Genomic DNA, 23,028 nt, shown 5'->3' on the forward strand with positions numbered 1-23,028 from the left:
ACACACACACACACACACACACACACACACACACACACACACACACACACACAGAAAGAGACTTGCCGAAGAGGAGGCAGTCTGCTGAGGGTCACTGTCCAAGAGAAATCCTTTAACCTCCACATCACAGTCCTGCACCAAAGAAACACCACAACACCACAGAAAAACAAAGAGTGATGAGGAAAGAGAAAGAAGAAAGAGCAGAAACATTACAGTGCATGTGATCACACCAGAAAGTTTGTGGAAGTGCAATCGTTTCAAGAAACTTCCATGCAGGTGTAATGAGGTAAAAAGGGGTCATGTACATTTTAGCACTTTCCCTACCCAGATCTTAGATGTTAGTCAAGGTTTCTGCATCAACAACTCTGAACAGAACACTCTGATAGTGACTGTTTTTGAGGAAATCAACATATGATTGTCTTAGTTGACTGTATATTATCCCTGTAAAAACTGACAAATAAAATATATTCCAAAAAATAAATAAATAAAGTTGCAGTTGATCTCAACTTATAAGGGACCAATGTTTAAAGTATCATTACTTTTTTTTTATCAGTCTCTTCTGGCCAAAATACGACTGTATAATCCATAATAACACTACTTCCAGTGAAAAAGTCTCCTGATGTCCTCTCACATCAAAATCCACCAACATAGAACGGTTTAGAACTGTTTTCACTTGTAAATTGTGCTTTGTTCTGTGCGTATTTCTCTCCTGATTCAGATCTGAATTACTGGAGAAAGCATATATTATGAATAGACTACTTATATTTTAGCTGGAAGCAAAGGGTTAAAGTTAAAAATGTCTTAATGATGGATTTGTTTCCTACAAACACACAGCTTTTCGCTTCACAAGATGTTAATTGATGGACTGGAGTAGAATGGAGTACTTTTGAATTATTGTGATGCTTTTATCAGCTGTTTGGACGTTCATTCTGACGGCACCCATTCACTGCAGAGGATCCACTGGTGAGGATGTAATGAAAATTTGGTAAATTTCTCCAAATCTGTTCTGAGGAGGAAACAAACTCATCTACATCTTGGATGGCCTGAGGGTGAGTAGATTTTAAGCAAATGTTAATTTCTGAGTGAGCTATTCCTTTTAACACCACCCCAAAAGAAAAGATTATCAACAATTACCAGTCAACTGTTTTCAGTCTGTTCCTCACACAAAGCTATCATATGACTTGAGTTGTCTGGACTATTTTTATGATGCTTTTATAATCCTAGGATATGGCCAGGAAAAATTAACCTTTTAAGTTCCACCGAAAGGGTTTTGTGACAAAATGACTAAATATTAAGATAAGTTTCTTTTTCCATGTGAACTATGTATCTGTGAAGACTTGAATCTAGCAATGTTCTGATACACTTTGGTTTCATGACAAAAACAGCAGTTGTCTGTGCTGCCTCTTGCATAAGAGTATATAAACTAAAAGCACTGGGTGGAGATCTCTGGCAATGCATAGAGAAAAACAAGAGCCTGTTTTGAGTTAGTGAGCATTTACCCATTTTGTTATATTGTTTGCTTCAGTACACACTCTTCTACCTCTACAAATTACCAAACTGTGATGAAATATAAGCAAAAACATGAATAAATCAGGGTGCATAAGTGTCATGAATATCCACATAACAACTGAAAGCAGACATACTTTTTGTAAAGCTAATGCAATCCAAACCATATGAGATCTGTGTTGTGCATCAATAGAAAAAGTGTTTTAAGTATATTTTAAGTATACACATACCAGTACGTATTTACACTCATACCTTGTACTCTCTGGAAATCATTTCTGAGCTGATGGGTCCAGAGATCTGACTTGACATTGTGGCTGCAATCAGTTGTTTACACCACTCAACATGAGCCCCTGTGGGACTATAATGTGAAAGTGTTAGTGAGTATATGTCTGTACATACTGTATATGTCTGACAGTAAAATACTTAGAAGAGCATAGTTTCTGTTAATATACAGCTGGCTCTTATTCATCCCAATAGTACCAGTACATCAACAGCACTCATCATTCTGAACTATGCTGTCAGACACTCATGTACATCTGTAGTTTAGATGGACTATATATTTATACTTACTTTATAAAACATCTTGAGCACTGGCTTAGTTATTGTTGCCTGTTTCCATAATTGAATAATACAAATTTTAAAAAGATAATCGTGACTTTTTATCTCACAATTCCAACCTTTTACAAATTACCAGATAAAAATTGTGAGTTACAAAGTCAGAACGGCAGGATATAAACTGACAATTCTGAATTTTTCCTCACCGTTGTGAGTTTATATCTTGCAATTCTGACTTCTTTTCTCAGAACTGAGATAACCTATAAACTCACAATTTTGACTTTTTTTCCCCTCGTGATTGCGTTTATATTTCGAAGTTCTGACTTTTTTCACAATTCTGACGTTTTGTATCTTGCAATTCTGACTTCTTTTCTCATTGTCTAATTTTGAGGAAAAAAGACGAGTGTATACCTTGCAATTCTGACTTTATCACACAATTTTCGACTTTATTTCTCACAATTTTGAATTTATAACTCGCAATTGTGAGTTTATTTCATGCAGATCCGAGAAAAAAGTGAGAATTCCTAGATGTAAACTTGCAAGGGGAAAAAAAACTCACAATTAGCTTTTTAAAATGTTTAATCAGTGGCAAAAACGGGCTTCCATAGCAAGTAGACTTAAAGGGGTCATATGATGCTATTTTAAAGATCATTATTTTGTGTATTTGGTGTAACCGAATATGTTGACATGCTTTAATGTTCAAAAAAAACATTATTTTTCAAATACTGTACATTATTGAAAATTGAAATTGCATCATATGACCCCTTTAATAAAATTAGTTTTTATTTTATTTATTTTTTTTTACTATTAACTCGGCCAATTACATGACACGGTTTGGTCATGTGATATCAACAAAGCGGCGCCCGTGAGGAGTCGACCCGCTCCACGTATTACAAAACAGACTAATATGTCTGCCAGTATACATCTCTCGCGAGCGTTCGTGATTTTTAATATTTTCAAAACCGCTGTTTATGTGAGTGCACCCTTAATAAAGATCATCATCCAGTAATTTATTATGAAGGTTAAAAGTCATCAGTGTTGCTCATGTTGATCAAATGCTTTCTTATCTGCATGTCTGGTTAATATAACACAACATTTCATTCAAACAGTTAGCCCAAGGGTTTTGTTTGCATCAAGTCACTCAGTAACTAGAAGGCAGTAAAACACCTGGTTTATGACACTCTAGCTCTACAACGCGATTTACAAGAACGCGTCCATTATAATCCACCAGCAGTGTAGATGGGGTGTCAGTGTCATAAACTATAAAATGGATGTTATTGGCACTGACCTGTCTGGAGTTTCAGCGTTAGACTGTGCTGAGGTCGGTCGCTTATCCATCCTCTACTGTAGGCTTACAGACGGGCAAAATCAGGCTATGTTGCACATCCAACGCTCATCGTGTGTCTGGCTCCGCAAACGCTTTCCTCTAAAACTTTGTGACTCGCCGAGACTCGAAATCATGAATCCTACTACGTCGAAAGGAATCGCTCATGAATAATAATTAGGTCTGTGCTGCAACAACCTTCCAATGGTGATGGTTTGCTCCTGAATATTAATTAGGTTGCGTCGATAGGTTCCAATCGCAAGGCTCATGAATATTAATTATCAGTCTTCAACGCCACGCCAGCGCTAATATCTACTACGTTACCCAAAATGCAACAGGCAGGCAATGTTTAGAAATAATTTAATATACCCTTATTACATAATACGGCTTAAAAATAATATAATAACAATTATTAAAAAAAAAACAGATTTTGAGGAAAAAAAGCGAACATGTTAATAGCATTGTGTGGGGGTTAACGGACCGGTGAATGCCCATCTGGCTTCCTCCAAATCCAAATCCTTTCCAAATCCCAAATCCTGGCTTCTCAGCGATGCCCAGGTAATGAGGAAAACAGAAATAAGATGAACTATGCTCGCATAATGTAAAATGTATTGATCCATTTTGAAGTATTGAATGCTCACTTCCCCTGAAATAACACGTAGGCCTACATGTTTGTGTACCATTTTAATGTTCCAAGAGCCCTGTTACCTCATCATTATAAATGTAACAAATGCCTTTTTTATATTTCATGTTGAAAAAACAACTTGCACACATTACATAGGATTGCAAATCTCCAGGGAGGCACATCTCAGACACAAATACACAACTGAATATTTTGCTGTTACGGATGAGAAGGAGCAGAGGGCAGGAGATGAACTGGGATGTGTACCGTCCACACGTCTTTATGGCCCCTAGAATATATTGGTTCACTGAGCCACCGGGGGTTTGAGAGTCTTGTGAGGTATTTCATTTTGAGTTCAGTCAAGCAAGCTGCTGTTTCCAGCTCTCTCATCTCTTCACAGGGAACATCCTCAGGACAACACCACGTCTCCCCAACATCCACAAGACCTGCATACAATGGTAAATACTAGTGTTGTAGCACTCGAGACGTGGTCTTAAGACCATTTTTTTTAAGGTCTTGGTCTTGTCTCAATCTCGACCTCATTTGTACTCGGTCTTGTCTTGGTGTCAGACTAAAAGGACTCGGGATTTTATTTCAAGATCATTTAAGACCGCAATTGCGGGGATATTACTAAATTGCCAGTGCATAATTTGATGGTGTATAATGTACTGCTTCAAATGCAAACTTATTTTTAATTAGATTTCATATGATACTACTGTGCCAGTCAGAAATGTATTGGGGAATTGTGTCAAAAAGTCACCAAAATTAATACAAATGCCCCAAAAATTCAAGGTATGATTGCAAAAAAATTATTATAATTTTTTTGGCCATTTCTGCAAGGGAAGTAGTTCCAAACAAATCCATAGCAGAGCTGTTGTGTGTTTCATTACTAAATAAATCAGCTGCTTTGAACGAATCGTTTGAATAAAATATTCCGTGACTCACTCAAGTGATCTGCCACCTACTAGTTTTAGTCTTATTTTTCCATCATATTTCTATATTCAAAATTTGATTTCAAAAACATTGATCATAACAATATTTCTGCAGTTGTAATTGTCCCAATTCAAATGCAGCTTCTGTGCTGCCTCTGCAGTGCATAGATGAATTGTACAATTACTGTTGTTAGTGATTTCATTTGATTGCTAACAGCTCTATATTGTTTGTTTATTTCTTTCTTAACGCCAATCCAGCATCTATGGCTATATTCATGGCGAGAACCTGTTAATCCATACACAAGTCTTGTCTTTACACACACGTCCGGGGGACAATTTCGAATGTTCAGTTAACCTAACCTGCACGTCTTTGGGCTGTGGGAGGAAAACAGCTCTATATAGTGTCTTATTATTCTAATTGTATTTATTGATTAAATATGAGATATTTCTCAGGCATTAAATGTGGATCTTTCATATGAATTTGTTTGGTCTTAACACACTCTGGTCTTGAGTCTCAGTTTAGGTGGTCTTGTCTACTAGTTGTACACACAAACTTCAGTGGCACATAAAAACATAAGCAAAATTAATAACGTCAGAAAGCAGAGGAAACACTTGATGAGGAGCTAAATCGAGACATAAATTGATAATATTTTTTGATAACCTAATTTAAATATTCGTATATCATGTTGCAGTATCTATCTATCTATCATCATTTGCAATCAATTGATATTTATTTATAAGCAGGCTATAATAAAGATAAACTTTGATGTTGACTTGAGAAAGTACAGAAGTACTTCAAGTTTCAGCTCTACCTTTAATAAGAATGAACTTATATTAGTTTACTATTTATTTAGGTCTATTTATCTTATGTCTATGTGTGTGGGTCAAAGACATTAAGATGTCCTCATCAAAAGAAATTTACAAAAGTGATTTTATGTCCATAGAAAGCCCATTAAATGTAAGCAAAGTGTCTACTTTTAAGGTTTCAAATACGTTTTTGGAGAATAAAATGTCACAATTTGGTTGAAATAATGTTACATTGTCATTCAGTGTAACACGATATTTATGTCAAAATTCAAACAACATGCTCATTCTGACGTGTACATATTAAAATGTATAAAAGAATAAGGGAGCATATTAAATTTTATTGGGTTTTAAATTAGTAAAAAAAATGTACTGACAAATGGGCAAAATCTAGTATGGTGGCAAATTTTTAAAAATTTAAAATTACAACTAATTAGTATTTGGGGTGAAAGTAATTAGTCTTTTAATATGTCATACATTAATTTTTGTTGTAAATATGCCTGAAAAGACTGTTACACTGAATGACATTTTAGTGGGTCTCTTTTGTAAATCAGGGAAAAATCTATGTTTACTTTTTGCTCAGAAAAACAAAATTGCAATTAAATTAAACAACAACAATTTAACGCAGTATTACACTTATTGTTTTTATGCTTAAACCCTTTTTCGTCTTTGACCCACATATATATATATATATATATATATATATATATATATATCATGTATTTAAATTATGCACATAATAAATCTTTATATTATACAAACATTAAAATGATTAACAAATCAATGTATATTTCACCTGCTATAACACCACGCCCGAACCTTTCTCCAGACTCCAGCAGTTGCTCCGTTTGCACGGTTGTCATTCCCAGCCTTTCAGTGAGGATGAGTCTCCAGTCCTCTCCCTCCCAGCTCTTCTGAGCGATGTGAACCGCTAGCGTGCAGTTCCGCCGCTCTGACAGCAGGGGCCGCCAGCGGCTCTCTATAGTCTTCACCCCATTCAACACAAGAGTAGCGTACGGCTGGCGAAATGACAAGCAAGCCACCTCTAAACTCATACCGAGAATATAATATTCAACTCTTCATTGGCAGAACATTAAAAAACACGGTGCAAGTACGTTGCAAATTTCCACCAGATGCTAAGTACTTTATCAGACAGGTATAAGGCTAACACTGCTGTAAATACTACAGCTACTTTCCTAAACGCGTCTTGTTGAACGCTTGTGTAAAGCGCTTCCTGTTTTTAAATTGACGCTCCAAAAAAGACAAGACTTAAAAAATAAAGAGCTCAAGAAAGTAACAGCGGCCGCTAGTGCTGTGATTTAAAACACCCACTGCTAGCAACACAAACTGGGCAGTGCAGTGCAAGTCACAAGACTACAACAGGAAATCTACTATTCATCAAATTATCCTTGTCGTTTACATTTATTTAATTTATTTCACAGTTTTGGTTTTTGTGGGTTTTACAGTACAATGGTTGACAACATTCTATCAACTAATTTACTGGTCAATGGAAGATAATTCTGAACCACTGCACCAAAACATGTTGATATAATACGATATTTCCTGAAACAAGGAATACAACAGACTGTCTAGTATTAAATAGAACATCTCATTAGTTTAGTCAGTGACCCATAGCAGCCTGTTTCACAAGTTGTTTCAAACATAGTATACAGGTCCACAGGTCACTTTCTCTCATGGTTGATCCTTGTGCCTCCACATCAGCTCCAATTCTGCCTCCTGTCCTCAAAGGCTCTGGAGACCTGTGTACGTGACTTCATCATGTTTTCCTCTGTTCCTGGAGCTTTTTGGGCCTGATGACTCTACCCTCTCAGTAGGGAAGGGAGGACTATCAACCTTTGTAGTGTTTCCAGCTCTTGCTCAACATTCTCAGTGTCTCCGTCCCATCAGTAGCTGCTTTCATGCCCCGTGAGGATGTACAGGTTGCTCATGGCAGACGGATCATCCGTAGGAGTACTTTGCAAGATAATATCCCTGTAGTAACATTTACAATTTAGTATATGATTCAATTTATTACCAAACGTGTTGCTAAACTACAGTGGGAAAACAACATACCTAGTTGTTCCCAAAACCTGAAAAACTCGACTTCTGTCAGTGATCTCCTGGGTAACCTGAGGGGAACAGCATAATATTCCGTCATTTCTTCCTTCCTCATACATCAGTGAAGCCATCATTGTTGTAGACGACAGGTTTACCTCATTAGTTTGTAAACTCCTTCCTTTCAGACCATGTTTCCAGAAGACAAGAACACTGTCCTGTAGACACACTACAAAAGACAACCACATTACCACCAGATTCAACAGACTCCAAATAGATAGATGGCCACAATCTAATGGTGATCTAAATATTGTGGCAAGAATCAAAAATAGTTTTAGGCTACTCCCATTCATTTTCAAATTACACAGTCATGATATATTCATAAATAATCATAAATGACATATTTTCAATTCAAAACATCAAAATTTGACTAATGAAGTCAAGTACAGTAGTTTGCATTGATGGATGTTCCTGCCAGTCAACATCAAATACTGAGGACGCGTCATTCGCAAATAATGCCCAATGATACTGTGTTGATGCAAATAGCATATTTATGGACAGGAGGGCAAAAAAGAACATGCTAGTATCCTCACTGTGATCATTTGTATCAGTAATCCTCCCCTTTCTGTCATCACAACCAATATTCTATTTAACAGCGTCTGTTTAACTTTCACCTATAACACCTATTCTGATGAGAGATACTGGATCTGCACAAACAGTCAAGAACCAAGAGGTGCTGGATCCTATTCATCTGCATTTTATCTGACCGTGTGTCATCATCATCTTTTAGCCAAAATGTTACCACAAAGTCTACATCGTATAGTTCTGTACCTGTGTGAGCGCAAATACTCTCCATACCAGTAGGTGGCAGTAGTCAGTAAAATGAAAACGTGTGTTGGCAGATATAAAATTAGAAGAGCCTTCTGTATGTGCCCTCTTGACTTTTCTTTTTCTTTTTGTGAACTTGGTTCGCTAAGCTGAACAGCCAATCAGAGTGATTTCTCTCACTGACTGGCTCAACACACTCAGTCGGCCAAAAAGCTGCTGACAGTTGTACTGCAAAAACTAGGCTGAAAGATGCTCAAAGAAGGCCTGGCATTGGCTGATGGCCGGCTTGATGCATCATGTCCTTACCCAGCGTCTGAATGGGAAACTCAAAAGCAAGTTCAGAGGTCTTCTGATGACTCAGACATCCCTGAAGATTCACAACTCTCACTGTGTCTGAAACAAAATGGTGTGTTAATAGATTTGGTTCCTTGGCTTGTAAAAACACAGAAACTGTATTGACAGTAGTGATGGCCGCTTTTGAAAGACTGCTTCATGAAGCTTCGAAACCTTTGCGAACCATTTGTTTCGAAACAGTGGTTCGGAGCACGTATCAAAATGCCAAAGTCACGTGATTTCAGTAAACGAGGCTTCGTTACATCATAACTGTTTCAAAATTTCAATAGTGTGCCTTTGGGGGGCGATCTCTGTGAATCCGTGAATCATCCGAGTTCATTGAGCTCACCTCCCAGCGGCGAACCATTGATCGTCTCTGATCTCAGATCAGTTTTATCAATTTGTAGACATTTTTAACGAGCCATTTGTGTAATTAAAAGGATGAGTTGTAGTCTCTTACTGGTCTGTTTAAGCTCTCCATAAAACAAACAAAACAAGCCCTGCAAATTAATAATAATTATTTTAAAAACACATTTTATACAGACACTTCATATTTAATGGTATTTCATTATTTTGACTGCATTTAATATATTATACTTTTAAGAAAGCATTTGCATTGGGTTTGTAAAAAATGTTTTTTTTTGTTGCATTTACACAGTTTTGACCAGCAGGCGTCACCAGAGTGTGGTGTTTTGAGCGCTTCGAAACAGTGAATCATTTCGTTACGTCATAACTGTTTCAAAATTTCAATAGTGTGCCTTTGGGGGGCGATCTCTGTGAATCCGTGAATCATGCGAGTTCATTGAGCTCACCTCCCAGCGGCGAACCATTGATCGTCTCTGATCTCAGATCAGTTTTATCAATTTGTAGACATTTTTAACGAGACATTTGTGTAATTAAAAGGATGAGAAGTAGTGTATAGCCTCTTACTGGTCTCTATATACAAGCTCTCCATAAAACAAACAAAACAAGCCCTGCAAATTAATATAAAATATTTTAAAAACCACAGAGTGTGCCTTTGGGGGGCGATCTCTGTGAATCCGTGAATCATGCGAGTTCATTGAGCTCACCTCCCAGCGGCGAACCATTGATCGTCTCTGATCTCAGATCAGTTTTATCAATTTGTAGACATTTTTAACGAGCCATTTGTGTAATTAAAAGGATGAGTTGTAGTCTCTTACTGGTCTGTTTAAGCTCTCCATAAAACAAACAAAACAAGCCCTGCAAATTAATAATAATTATTTTAAAAACACATTTTATACAGACACTTCATATTTAATGGTATTTCATTATTTTGACTGCATTTAATATATTATACTTTTAAGAAAGCATTTGCATTGGGTTTGTAAAAAATGTTTTTTTTTGTTGCATTTACACAGTTTTGACCAGCAGGCGTCACCAGAGTGTGGTGTTTTGAGCGCTTCGAAACAGTGAATCATTTTGCGAAGCAATTGGTTCATTTGATTCGAAGCTATGAAAAGGTTAGGTTCTCCAATCACTAATTGACAGTAATGCACTTATAATGAAAGTTTATGGGGCATGACACTGCATAAAGTCAACATGGGTCATATGGTGCGACCAACAATGTCATGTGGTGCAACCAACATGCAGAAATGTGAGGAAAGAAAGGGACCCTTGAAAAAGGACATTACAGCACAGAGGACTCCAGAAGGCTCTAATGAGTGGGTGTCATCTGGTAAAACCCCCCAAAGCCAGATATTTTATGAAAATTTTATTAATGATTCATACATTTGTCAAGAAAAAAAGTGTTGAAAAATATATTGTAAAACTTTTTTTCACAATATATTTAATTTTTTCACAATAATAATTACGATGTGTATACTTGTGTATTCATAGTATAAGAAAAATATGGTATTCACTTTTTTTGATTGCACCACATGACATTTTTTCTTGAAAATGATGTAAAAGTTTCTCAAAACCACATGAAACCAACATGAATACAAAGAACACATTTCTAAGAACTTCTAAGGAAGATTTTTCCTTTTCTGTGTTTTAGACACTCTTATTTGTCATTGACTCAAAGAGTAAGTCATGGATGAAGCAAGAATGTCATTATTTAAGAGACACGAGGGACATGGATAATATAAAATATGACTTTCTAAACCAGTTTGAGCATACATACAAAGTGCTTCAAATGATTCAGTGAAAACAAGCAATTTACTTTTCAGTGCGATGAGAACTGTGTCCCTGTCGAGCTGAATCACTTGTTTGGCCTCCAAAGACTCACCATCTGTGAAGTCACATAAATCAGTCAAACAAAGCACTACTGATCAGTCTAATGAAAATCATATAGTTCATTTGAAAGATTCTTATAAATTGTTTCCATCGTAAAATGCATGTGGCACAGTGATTTTTCAGTGTTTTGTGTGTGATTGTTGATTTATCCACACAGTGCAACACCTGGCAGACTTTGTGGTGTGTCATCCAGGTGGATGATGTCAAAGTGCATCTGTCCAGTGTTGTCTTTTTGGCGGGGATGGCTTCTCACCCCCACACAGACCTGTGGCAGCTCCTCTGTTTCCTTTACGAGCAGCTCAAAGATGGGCAGAGACTCTGGCAGATTCAGAGCAATGTGCTGAGAGAAAGAGAGAGGGAGAGAGACAGGAAAGTTTCGCAACAGTGCAAGATATTTTTAACATTTCCATTACTCTTATCTCTCATTTCTCACCTTGAGCTGCATGAACTTCTGCAGAGGTTCATACCACATTAGAAGGACCAAACCAGTGGGAACAACGGCACAAAGGAAAATGCTGTCAGTGTAGGGGTTTCGAACTGGAAGCAGAGAAATAAACATTAAAATGTGCACGAAATGCCTAGAGAATGATTCACACACCTACAGAGGTCACTGGTCCTCACCCACACTGCATCTTCTACAGCCCTTGGTGTCTGGGATCTTTACTGACATGGCATACTTCCTAGAGAAATATAAGAATTACCACCATTTAGCAGACCCTTTAATCCAAAGGAACTGACTTAACGACAAAGCTATGGATAAATGAAATTTAAACAAATAAAATGTAAGAAAATACATATGCATGTCAAATAAATCAAGGAATCAAAGTAAAAATAAATATTTTAAAATATTATAATTAAAAAATATATATATTTTAAAATCTAATTCCTGTGATCAAAGCTGAATTTTCAGCATCATTACTTCAGTCTTCAGCGTCTCATGATCATTCAGAAATCATTCTAATATTTGCTGCTCAAGAAACATTTCTTAATATTATTAATGCTGAAAAACAGATGTGCTGCTTAATATTTTTGTGGAAAATTTGATACATTTATTCAATATTCTTTGATGAATAAAAAAGAACAACATTAATTTGAAATAAAAATATTTCCCATTATAAATGGTTTACTGTCACTTTTGGTCAATTGAATGCATTCTTGCTGAATAAAAGTATTAATTCTTTAACAAAAAATCTCCAATGACCCCAAACTTTTAAACAATTGTTACTTAATAGGTTACACATCACCTTAAAAATTTAAATGTAATGAATACTGTGTGTATAACCCTGAAAAGATGTCTCATCTCCAAAGTAGAGAGACAGCAAAATCTCAGCTACTGCACTTATTTGGCTAAAAATAATATAAAAATAAAATTTTTGGTTTTAGAAATGTGTAGAAATGTGATTTCTTAAAGGGATCATGAAGTGAGAAATCAAAATTCCCTTGATCTTTTGACAAATAAGAGGTCATTGTACTTTAAAAACAGCCTGTAAGTTTCAGAACTCAAAACTTTCTCTTTAGTCTAAAACAGCTTATATTGAAGCCAATCTGCCAAAACGACAGGTTGTGGAATGTGCCACTTTATGACATAATAGTGTGGCTAAACCCCGCCTCCGCAGAAGATCATCAACGCCTGCTACTACATCACTGCCTGTTTAGTCCACATCACTGCCTGTTTAGCCCCTCCCACCGATTCACGCATGTAGTGTAAATAACGAGAGAATCAAACGATAAAGATGCTCCGAAGTCAACAAGACGCAGTGCTAGGCCTGGGCGATAAAACGGTATCGATATTTATCGATGGTACACCTTCTTCGATAACGATATAAAAATGTTTGATATAGCGCACAATATAGGCACGTGCAATGAGTGACAAAGACAGCACACACAAACACGAACACATGCTGAATTGAGTGCTGTGCCTGCCTGTGATGAGGAGATTGTGAATAAAAAAAATGAATATTAGTCGAATTTAAAATAAACATTTGCATTTGAATGCAAAAATAGTACAATCAAATGTTCATAAATACATGATGCCGTTTTGTTCATAATTGTTTATGCAATTTACGAAATTATATTTGATTTATATGAGTTAATTTAGACGTGAAGCACGTTTTTTTTAATACAGTTATTAAATGCGCTGCATTATTTTGCTCATTGCACCCTCCTGTGGCCTCGGGAGACAAGCCAAAAGTTTCCTTAAGACCTATTTAATCTGCATATAAAACATTAGAAATTAGATATTTGTTTAATTTTTATTGTGTGTTTGACTGTTAAAACTAAAAATATTTGTTGTCTGTCTCAATAAATTGGGTTAATTTAAAAATACAGTGGTTAAATAAAAAAAAAAATGTCTATTGCTCTTTGTTTTAAAAAAAGGTTATAAAAAATGTCAATAATTATCGATACCGAACGATATGAAACATTATATCTTTAATATATTTTTTTTAGCTATATTGCCCAGCCCTACGCAGTGCCAAGTTGTGGAAAAATACAGTCTTTGCATTGCCTTCCTTCTGACCCCAACATTAGGAAAGAGTGGATGAACTTTAATTTTAACGAATTTTAATTTAACCACGTCAGTAAGAACTTGGTCCTTTGTTCACTTCATTTCACCGTGGATTTGTTTACAAACAAGGCACAATGCGACGCAGGATTTTCAGAGAGATTGAAAGACAATGCTGTGCTGAATATATTGGATCCGACAGTATGTCGCACCACACAAGTGTGAGTAACTGTTTTTTATTACGTGATCACTATTGCTTAGTCTGTTATTATAGATCATTTGAAATGTACTGAGTATTTATGCGTTTTTAACCTAAATCACAGCAGCGTCCATCTATGAAGGATATAGGCTGTCAAACATACACAACTGTTAGCCAATCATGGCAGTGGGCGTTTACTTCCGAGTCTACAATCCGCCACGCCTATTCAAACAGAGCGTTCTGATGAGAGGTCAAAACAGGACGGAAAACAGCCTATTACTTCTAAATTATGATGTTTTTGATGTAAAAATCTTGATAACATTATAAGTGGACCTCAGAGAACAGTACAAAATAATAAAACGGCAGTTCATGACCCCTTTAAAACAATTATTAAATTATTGTTTATGAACAGTGTTAGAGTCTACTTTATTGTAAGATCAGACCAACTGAAGGAAGACGTTTAAATGAGCAAAATTTTGCTCTTTGTGGGTTTTAGTTTTAACCCAGTGTGTCGGTCTCAACCAAGAATAATAGTTCATGTAACCTCATGAATGACCATCATGAGCATTCACAGATAAACTGTTGAATTCGACAAACCTTGCGCTTATCTTTGTGCTCAAGCGGTGTGCGTTCATCACCAGATGCCCCTGTCTACGCTGCATATTCCTGCGGTACTCAAAGAGGGCCGGCAGACTATGAGAAGTCAACTGTGATGACTTTCCTGTGGACAGAGGACAGCAGGGCACCAGCCAGAGAGTTAATGAAGACATCAGATCTTTGTGGTACATTAAATGCGGTCATATTAGTAACATTGCACATGCCTGAGATGGACATAAGGACATTGTTCATCACGTACAACCAACTGCATCTCTGAGGAAGCAACTGGAAAAGAAAGAAAATCTCACACACTCTTTAGTCCATGGACAACTTTCTGGAATCAATGAAAAGAGAATGAAGTGTGAGTGGCCAATGAAAGTCTGCCATTGTTTGGACCAGAGGTGGCCGCATTTTTAATACAAAGGGCCAAAACTTGACTGAAGGCCATGGGTCAATAGTAAATATAGCATTATATTTAACTATAGTATATTAAAATGTATAACATTTTATTTTTTTAATGCAAAAAATGAAATATAAATTATAAATGAAGATGTTTCAATGGCCTGATTTTTCTTTCTATTGTGATATGGCATCTCAGGCAACTTTGGCCAGCAGTCCCTGGTTTGGACCCTCCAACAGACTCTCATCAAGTCATGAAGGCTAAATATGATTTGACCTGTGTGATTTTTTTTTATTTACTCACCAAGTCGTCTGGTTTCCTCCTGAGTGTGCTCCATTCTGGAGAGAGAGGGGGGTCATGTGGGGGAAAATGACTCCTGGTTCCTCCTGGGTCTGGAGCGACAGAGCTCTCTGCTTTCAAACCTGTTGAACACAGCGACTGCATCAGTGTTTGGATTTTAGGCTGGTATTACTGGGGTTCCACTAACTCTATATTAATCTCACTGGGTGGTGTGGCCTAACAGTTCAACATATGGGATGAAAACCCAGAAACCTCAAACCATGAAACTGCTTTGCAGTTGCTAATGGGTTCTGAATGGTTTTAAATGTGTTGCTATATGGTTGCTAGGGTGTTATGAGTGGGTTTTAAGTGTGTTGTTACATGGTTGCTAAGGTGTTCTAAAGTGTCTTCTAAAGCTCTGAAGTGGATTCGTGAGCATGCAGAGCTTTAAAAATAATATCCAGTTTTGAGCGGTGAGTGAATTCTGACGAACTTGAACACAATGGTCAATCAGAGGTGTGCAGGAAATCCACAAATATGATTAGCTACATTGCTCAACACATTGTAAATAGAAACTTTTGATGCTCTCCAGAGCGCAAACACAAATACGCACTGGAGAGGTTGCCAAATCTGTTTCGCCAGTATCCTGTTATTACGGTTTCAACTGAGGGTGAAACTAGCAAACTACAGTGGTGTGTGTAAGAAAAATACTAATATTTTAAACTTTTTAAACCATCGTTTCTGGTTCATCTAAAGAAGTAAGTCATAGGTGGGAAGGCATGAGGGGAAGTTAAATGATTAGAGATATTTCATTTTTGGGTGGAGTATCCCTTTAACAGCATAAAAGCACAAAGCATATAGAGTTAAGTGTAGGCTATTAGTGATGTTGGTATTAATGTCCATTTAACATCACTAAAACTAATTAGTAAAACAGAACTGTTCTCTAAAACGGAGGTATTCTGCTGTAAACGTGTGGTCATTAGTACATGCTCATAATTTGACGTATATATCTCACCTTCAGTTGGTGTTGAACAAAGGGAATCTAGACTGGTGGAATGACTGAGGAAGGAGGAGTTTGCGAGGAGTGACAGGTCAGACAGCGTTGAACCAATCAGCAAAGCGGATTCACTGATTAGGGCGGGGTTAGAGTCAGGGATGGGGCCCTTCAGAGGCGTGGAGAGGGAACAGGGAGTGGGAGCTTTTCTCTCTTGATTGTTGACTGTTGTTGATTGGGGAGAAGAGACCACTCTCTTCACCGTCCCATATTTATTCTCTTCATCCAGTGAGTGCTGTGGATTAAACGCACATAAATTCAGTTATTCTAGAAGACATTTGACTTTTCCAACTTTTATTTCATTACCTCAGCTGAAGAGCCTCTCTTTATAGTCAAACTCCTGCAAAAGAGGAAGCAGGATGTTAGACATTTCATCATTTTAGTGATGAAAATCTAATTAGCTAATTCAAAATTCATTAGCATATTTGTCTTGTTTTTCTAGTCCAAAATATAGAAAAATTCGTTAAAAAAAAAAAGTGGACATTTCTCTGATATGCAAAACTGTAAGGTCTTAACAAGGTGGTAACCAAATAGGCTATATTTGGGGGACCAAAGGGGTAAACTAAAAAAATAAAAAATCTTTTTAAATACAAGTATAGCATTTAATATTTTTGATTTACTGTAAGTGTATAATATAATTATTTTCTAAATGTTTCATTAACCACAAAAGTTATGCAAATGGATATTTTAATTCTAGTGAACAGATATCAAATTTGACACCATAGAAACAATCAACTATACATAAGTACTCTCATTATTTATCACTTCATTATAGATTAATATCACAAGTGTATAAAAAAAAAAAACTTAAAAGTATAGTTAACGTGGATATTTGTGCCAAAGGGAACTTATAAAGGCAAATTGTATGAGACGAACCTTGCTCTATTTATCTATTTTTACTAGTAACAACAACAATCTGATTCAGAATGTTTTTGTAGTGTACATTCATAATGATGAGCAACAATAGTTAGCTTTGTCTGAATCTGTGTGTCAAGACATTAAAAAAAAGCCAGATCACCTTTCCATCAAGGCCTCTTCCACACACTCTAACAAACTCCTGCAAAATAAATAGTAAAAAAAAGCAATGCAACCCTTAAAACTCCTGTTTCTGAGACGGATAAAGTCATATTAGTGCTTCTTAATACCTTAATTTAACAAGAAATGTATCCAATTAAAGGGGTCCTATTATGCTCTTTTACAAAGTCTTGATTTAGTTTTGGGGGTGCACACTACACACTGACTAAAATTAAAAAAGTGAAAAAGCATAATAGGACCCCTTTAAATTTTTAACAGTGATTGGAGGATGTCAAACCCCTCAGCCAATCAATATTTTTGAATGACCTACATGCATTAGCACATCAAACTCAACATTTACTACTGACACCATTATTTTAGACGGGCAAGAGTGAAATATAACCCACGGTGAGTCCTTGTCCGCACTGATAGAGCTCCAGTCATCATACGCCCCCTAATGAAGAACAGGAAACCAATAAGTAATTCCATAAGCATTGTTTTATCATTTCTTTCAAATGTTTATTCTCACCAGATCGGGACAGGGATCCGTCTCCTTTCTCATGGGTGGTCCAAACTTCACGTGATCAACTGGAAAACAGAAAAAGCGATAATCACAAGCTCTTGAACCAAACAGAATCACTGTATTCAACTGCAGCATGCTTCCCCTTTCACATACAATCGTGTGGTAGGAGTATAACGCGCCACTTTCTATAGTATTGTCTGCGTGACACTCTAACAAGCAGATTTGGATGCACACTCATGCATTCATGAACCTAAAGACACACTCAGAAACACACACAATACGTCCTTTCATAGCTCTAGAGTGGCTTTTCAATTACAATAGCGCCTGTTGTCCAACTAACCTTGGCTTGTGGCTTGCTGTAATCTTCCAAACCACAACAATTGCGCTCACTGACTAATGTCACATTCTTAGTCACTCCTGATTAGCCGTTTACTACGTGTGAGGTGAGGTCATAACGGTCATATTACTCTAGAGTCCTGTCATTACACTGTTAGAGAGGATATGATGAGTCACTGCAAATTTCAGAAGCAACTTTAAAGGGGTCATTTAAAGAAAAAGCTTTTGAAATAAAAGAGTTTTAATGTCAATTGTTGACAGCAGTGACACTATCTGATGAGAACAATACTTGAACTGAATTGAGCTGGATGACAACACTATTGTCTTCTGTAGCGCTGCTTTATAGCTGAATCAAATTTGTTTCATAATTTAGCAACATTGACACTTATTGAACTGAATTGAATCAACACTGAACTGACTTGCGCTGAATAACAACACTATTGTCTTCTGTAGGGCTGCTCTCATATCTGATTAAGTTTGAATCATTCTGTTATTTTTTCCGCTTTAAAACTATTTGTATCGTATAAAGCGCTGTATTTAAGTCAAGGTGACTTGACTTAAATATGTTTTAACTTTCAGAACTCAAAGCTTATTGAAATCAAGTTGCAAAAATCCGATTTTTGTAACATTAAAAGGATACATTAATGATTGACATTTACAGAACACAGTAAACACCGTGTATTTGTGAATGCAGTTAATCATTTTGATGTTGTTAATCATTGCACATGCAAAGTGAATGTTTACATGGTATGCTTAAATACCACTTAAAGGGATGGTTCACCAAAAAATGAAAATTCTGTCGTCACTTACTCATCGTCATGCCTAATCTGCCATTTGGATGCAATAACATACTGCTAAGATCACTAATAACAAAAAGATAGTTCTTTTACTGTGTATTAGATTATGACTCACATTGCTCTTCAGACCGAGTTCTCTGAACGGGAAGTTTCGCTAGGGAATGAATCTTATCAGGTAGGACGCTACACGTCTGTAAACACACAGACACATAATCCATGGACATAATCTCTAAAGTCACATGAAGATCTTTTACCTTACAGCAGAGGGCTTCAACCCTGCTCCTGGGGACCCACTGTCCTGCAGAGTTCAACCCTAATCAAACAGGATCACTTGGGAATAAACAGGCAGGTGTGCTGAAGCAGGCTGGAAATGAACTTTGCAGGACAGTGGGTCTCCAGGAGCAGGGTTGAAGACCTCTGCCTTACAGTAAACAACCACAGTACAGATAAGTAATGCTAAAAAATGTCACATGTCAGCTTATAGCCATGGTACTGTCTATGTACCATTTTGGTGTTTGATTGTTTGAGTATTAAAGGTGAAGTGTGTAATCTTTTGTACCATTCGTGGCACCAAATAGAACTGCAAAAATAATGATTCCTGGGTCGATGACAAATGAGCTTTAAGAAACATATTCTTTGTATTCATCATATAGTTTTTAAGTGTTTAAAAAATAAAATAATAATAAACGTAATAAAATATAAAAAATGACTTGTAAACAAGTCAAAAAAGATAACTTGTTTTCTAATAAATAAAAAATAAATTTTGTATATTTTGAAAATGTGTTCAGACCTCAGTCGTTATTTTCAAACATGCTATATATGTATATTTTTATATTATAAACGTATATTTTTCAAGCTAAAAAGTGTTTTGTTTGTTTTGTAAAGCAAATCACACATTTATTTAATGATTTTATATTTATTTATAATAATTATTGTTTCAACATCATAACATTACTTTGGGGGTTACACCACACCACAGCCCTATTACTATAATTAATTAATTATTATTATTACTATAATTTTTTAACAAAACTGTTTCATTTTTTTCTAAGAATTAATGCCATACATGTATATTTTTCAAGCTAAAAGTGTTTTGTTTGCTTTGTAAAGCAAATCACACATTTATTTGATGATTTTATATTTATTTATAATAATAATTATTGTTTCAACATCATTACATTATTTTAGGGGTTACACCACACCACAGCCTTATTATTATAATTAATTATTATTATTATTATTATAATTTTTTAAACAAAACGGTTTCATTTTTTCTAAGAATTAATGGCATACATGTGTATTTTTATATTATAAATGTATTTTTTTCAAGCTAAAAAGTGTTTTGTTTGTTTTGTAAAGCAAATCACACATTTATTTGATGATTTTATATTTATTTATAATAAAAATTATTGTTTCAACATCATTACATTATTTTGGGGGTTACACCACACCACAGCCTTATTATTGTAATTTTATTTATTTATTTTATTTTTTTTTAAACAAAACTGTTTCATTTTTTCTAAGAATTAATGCCATACATGTATATTTTTATATTATAAATGTATATTTTTCAAGCTAAAAAGTGCTTTTGTTTGTTTTGTAAAGCAAATCACACATTTATTTGATGATTTTATATTTATTTATAATAAACATTATTGTTTCAACATCATTACATTATTTTGGGGGTTACACCACACCACCGCCTTATTATTATTATTATTATAATTAATTATTATTATTTTTTAACAAAACGGTTTCATTTTTCTAAGAATTAATCCTTTTTCAGGTTTTATTTTTTCTTTATTTTGATCTCAGAATTGTTGTATGACTTGATGCCCCCCAAAATAATTCCAAAATTACTTTCTTTTATAATTTCAAATAAATTAATAGATCTGGATAAACAAATGAGCATTATATCATTGATCCTGTTTCCAACAGGTTTTCTAAATATGATGGAGATGTTGGACCATTCAAACAAACAGCTGTTTTAAGCACCACAGAGCCACAGTTTCTACACTTTCAGCCTAGTTCTCACCGAAGTAGAATCGGGAGAAAGTATTTTAACATTAAAAGCATTACACACTTCAGCTTTAATCGAAAGTGCTCTGAAATAAAACATGCTTCCCCATTTTAAAGGAAATATCTTCATTGCGCTCCATTCACCTCCAGGTCACTCTCATCCATAGTGTGTGTCTGTTGCAGATCAGGGTTACTGACGGCGTCCAGCAGCTCTATAACAAGGTTACGTGTGAGGAGCTGCGTGACAAAAGCGTGCTGAAAAGACAGAGGAAACAAAAATTATATGATTCCAGTAATAAGACAGTATCGAGAGCCCCTACAGTACATTAAAGATAAACCACAAGGATATCATATCATTAAAATGATATTCAACACAGATATAGTTAACATGTACCTGTAGGATTTTTTCTGCTGTCGGCCTTTTCCGAGGGCTCTTTGTGAGAGCCATTTTAATGAAGTTGTGAAATTCTGTGGACCTGATAAATGAGCTTGCTTTTATTGAACCGAATACTTTGTTATTTATGCAAAGACGAGGGAAATCAACAGTTACATTTCATGCATATTACCATTTGTTCTTGTCTTTGAGTTTGGGAGGCTGGAAACTGCTCTTGGACATCAGCATCAAAGCTCTGAGGGCGAAACAACAAAGACGTTTTTGTTCTCTGCCGCCAAATCTCATTTCGACCTTTCAATCTAAAGGACAATGTCTATGAAACGTTGCGTCTTTTTGTTTGAGTTTTAGACAAGCTTTCATCACTCTTTGCAGCATGTGAAAACATGTTTCGCTTTTGCCAAGGGGTCAAGGTTTGACTGGCTTAAAGGAACACTCCATTATTTTTGAAAATAGGCTCATTTTCCAACTCCCCTAGAGTTAAACAGTTGAGTTTTACCGTTTTCGAATCCATTCAGCCGATCTCCGGGTCTGGAGATGAAATTAGCAAAACAAATGAAATCGCTTACTGTACCTTTAACAAAAGCGAATGTCTTTTGTAGTGTGACTACTATCAAAGGGTGTTAGTCCTTTAGCAAGGGTTTACATGTGTGTCTATAGGGCCTTTCGCACCGCGGGAACCTTTTCATAGTACCAGAACTAATTGTGGAACTACCCACTTTTCCAGTACTTTAGTACTGTACATTTAGTTCTGGAACTAAAGCGGTGCGAAAGGCCCTTATTTGTGTGTGTGTGTGTTCACACCTCATAGGGTGTAGGTCAAACATGGGCGGCTGCAGCTCTGCTAGTTCAATAGCTGTGATACCCACAGCCCAGATGTCACACAGCTGGTTATAACCTCCTTTCCTTTCCACTGCTGCAACCTCTGGGGCCATCCTGAGAGAAAGCCATCACGGTAAAATATAAAAGAAGCAAATAACAAAGCAATAACAGATGGGATTTGGCTAATATGGCTCATTGTTTTTACACAAAATGGATTTAAATAAGCATAAATAAATTCATTTCCAATTCTTTTATATACACCACCATTTCAGTTTTTTTAAAGGGGTGGTTCAGTGGTTTTTTTCTAGGCTTGATTGTGTTTATGGGGTGCAGTCTAACATGTGTTAATGCTTCGTTTTAAAAAAAAACGCATTATTTTTCACATAATTTACCTTTATTCCACGCTGCTCTGTCCCTTCTCTGAGAAACGCGCTGATCATTTCCTGCTTTTATGAAGCCCCTCCCTCAGAAATAGGCGATGGGCTCTGATTGGTTAGCTAGCCCAGTGTGTTGTCATTGGCTAAACCGCCTCTAGTGCGCGTCTAATCGTCCTGCCCCTCACCTCAGAAGCATGTGCTCCGGTTGTATTGTAAACAACGTGTCGTTAATATCGCTTATCAGTTTGAGCCCGATTGAGAAGCAGAGGATATTATTGAAGAGGATCGTGCAGAACCTGTGCAAGCACGGCTTTTAATGGTAGGCCTATGTTTTTTGTTTGTTGTTGTCTCATACTTTTAGATACGCTGGTATTTGTAAATGCTACTGCTTATGTTAGCTTTTAATATACGGTTTTATCCTGATTAAAACTTTAATACAGTACGGCAACTGCACACGCATCCATGTTTAACGCTTCTCATAGCTATGTGAAAATAAGTGTAT

General features: G+C 36.1%; 2 protein-coding genes across 2 annotated transcripts in view; both read right to left on the bottom strand.

Moving 5' to 3' along the window:
• Window positions 1–3,856: 3,856 nt before the first annotated feature.
• LOC107661676 (protein CXorf40A) lies at window positions 3,857–6,985 on the bottom strand. Its single transcript, XM_016451430.1, has 2 exons — window positions 6,540–6,985; window positions 3,857–4,453 (listed from the first exon to the last, which is right to left on the bottom strand). The coding sequence occupies exons 1-2, from the start codon at window positions 6,796–6,798 to the stop codon at window positions 4,227–4,229; spliced, it is 486 nt and encodes a 161-aa protein (XP_016306916.1). The 5' UTR covers window positions 6,799–6,985; the 3' UTR covers window positions 3,857–4,226.
• Window positions 6,986–7,135: 150 nt separating this feature from the next.
• The window catches only part of LOC107663030 (mitogen-activated protein kinase kinase kinase kinase 2-like), a 22,457-nt gene continuing 6,564 nt past the window's right edge, over window positions 7,136–23,028 (bottom strand). The window contains exons 8-29 of the mRNA XM_016453207.1: window positions 22,132–22,278; window positions 21,503–21,565; window positions 21,331–21,412; window positions 21,081–21,191; window positions 19,033–19,108; window positions 17,791–17,849; window positions 17,669–17,715; window positions 17,266–17,304; window positions 16,554–16,587; window positions 16,209–16,482; window positions 15,218–15,336; window positions 14,831–14,848; window positions 14,739–14,799; window positions 14,515–14,638; window positions 11,837–11,895; window positions 11,649–11,752; window positions 11,381–11,555; window positions 11,142–11,210; window positions 8,933–9,019; window positions 7,957–8,027; window positions 7,817–7,872; window positions 7,136–7,735 (exon numbers count right to left, since the gene is read on the bottom strand). Of these exons, the coding sequence (XP_016308693.1) occupies window positions 7,648–7,735; window positions 7,817–7,872; window positions 7,957–8,027; window positions 8,933–9,019; window positions 11,142–11,210; window positions 11,381–11,555; window positions 11,649–11,752; window positions 11,837–11,895; window positions 14,515–14,638; window positions 14,739–14,799; window positions 14,831–14,848; window positions 15,218–15,336; window positions 16,209–16,482; window positions 16,554–16,587; window positions 17,266–17,304; window positions 17,669–17,715; window positions 17,791–17,849; window positions 19,033–19,108; window positions 21,081–21,191; window positions 21,331–21,412; window positions 21,503–21,565; window positions 22,132–22,278 (1,963 nt within the window). The 3' untranslated portion in view covers window positions 7,136–7,647. The remainder of the gene's footprint in view (window positions 7,736–7,816; window positions 7,873–7,956; window positions 8,028–8,932; window positions 9,020–11,141; window positions 11,211–11,380; window positions 11,556–11,648; window positions 11,753–11,836; window positions 11,896–14,514; window positions 14,639–14,738; window positions 14,800–14,830; window positions 14,849–15,217; window positions 15,337–16,208; window positions 16,483–16,553; window positions 16,588–17,265; window positions 17,305–17,668; window positions 17,716–17,790; window positions 17,850–19,032; window positions 19,109–21,080; window positions 21,192–21,330; window positions 21,413–21,502; window positions 21,566–22,131; window positions 22,279–23,028) is intronic.

The sequence above is a fragment of the Sinocyclocheilus anshuiensis genome, unplaced genomic scaffold (genome assembly GCF_001515605.1).
Source record: "Sinocyclocheilus anshuiensis isolate Anshui unplaced genomic scaffold, SAMN03320099.WGS_v1.1 scaffold25, whole genome shotgun sequence".
In the NCBI taxonomy this organism is placed as follows: domain Eukaryota; kingdom Metazoa; phylum Chordata; class Actinopteri; order Cypriniformes; family Cyprinidae; genus Sinocyclocheilus; species Sinocyclocheilus anshuiensis.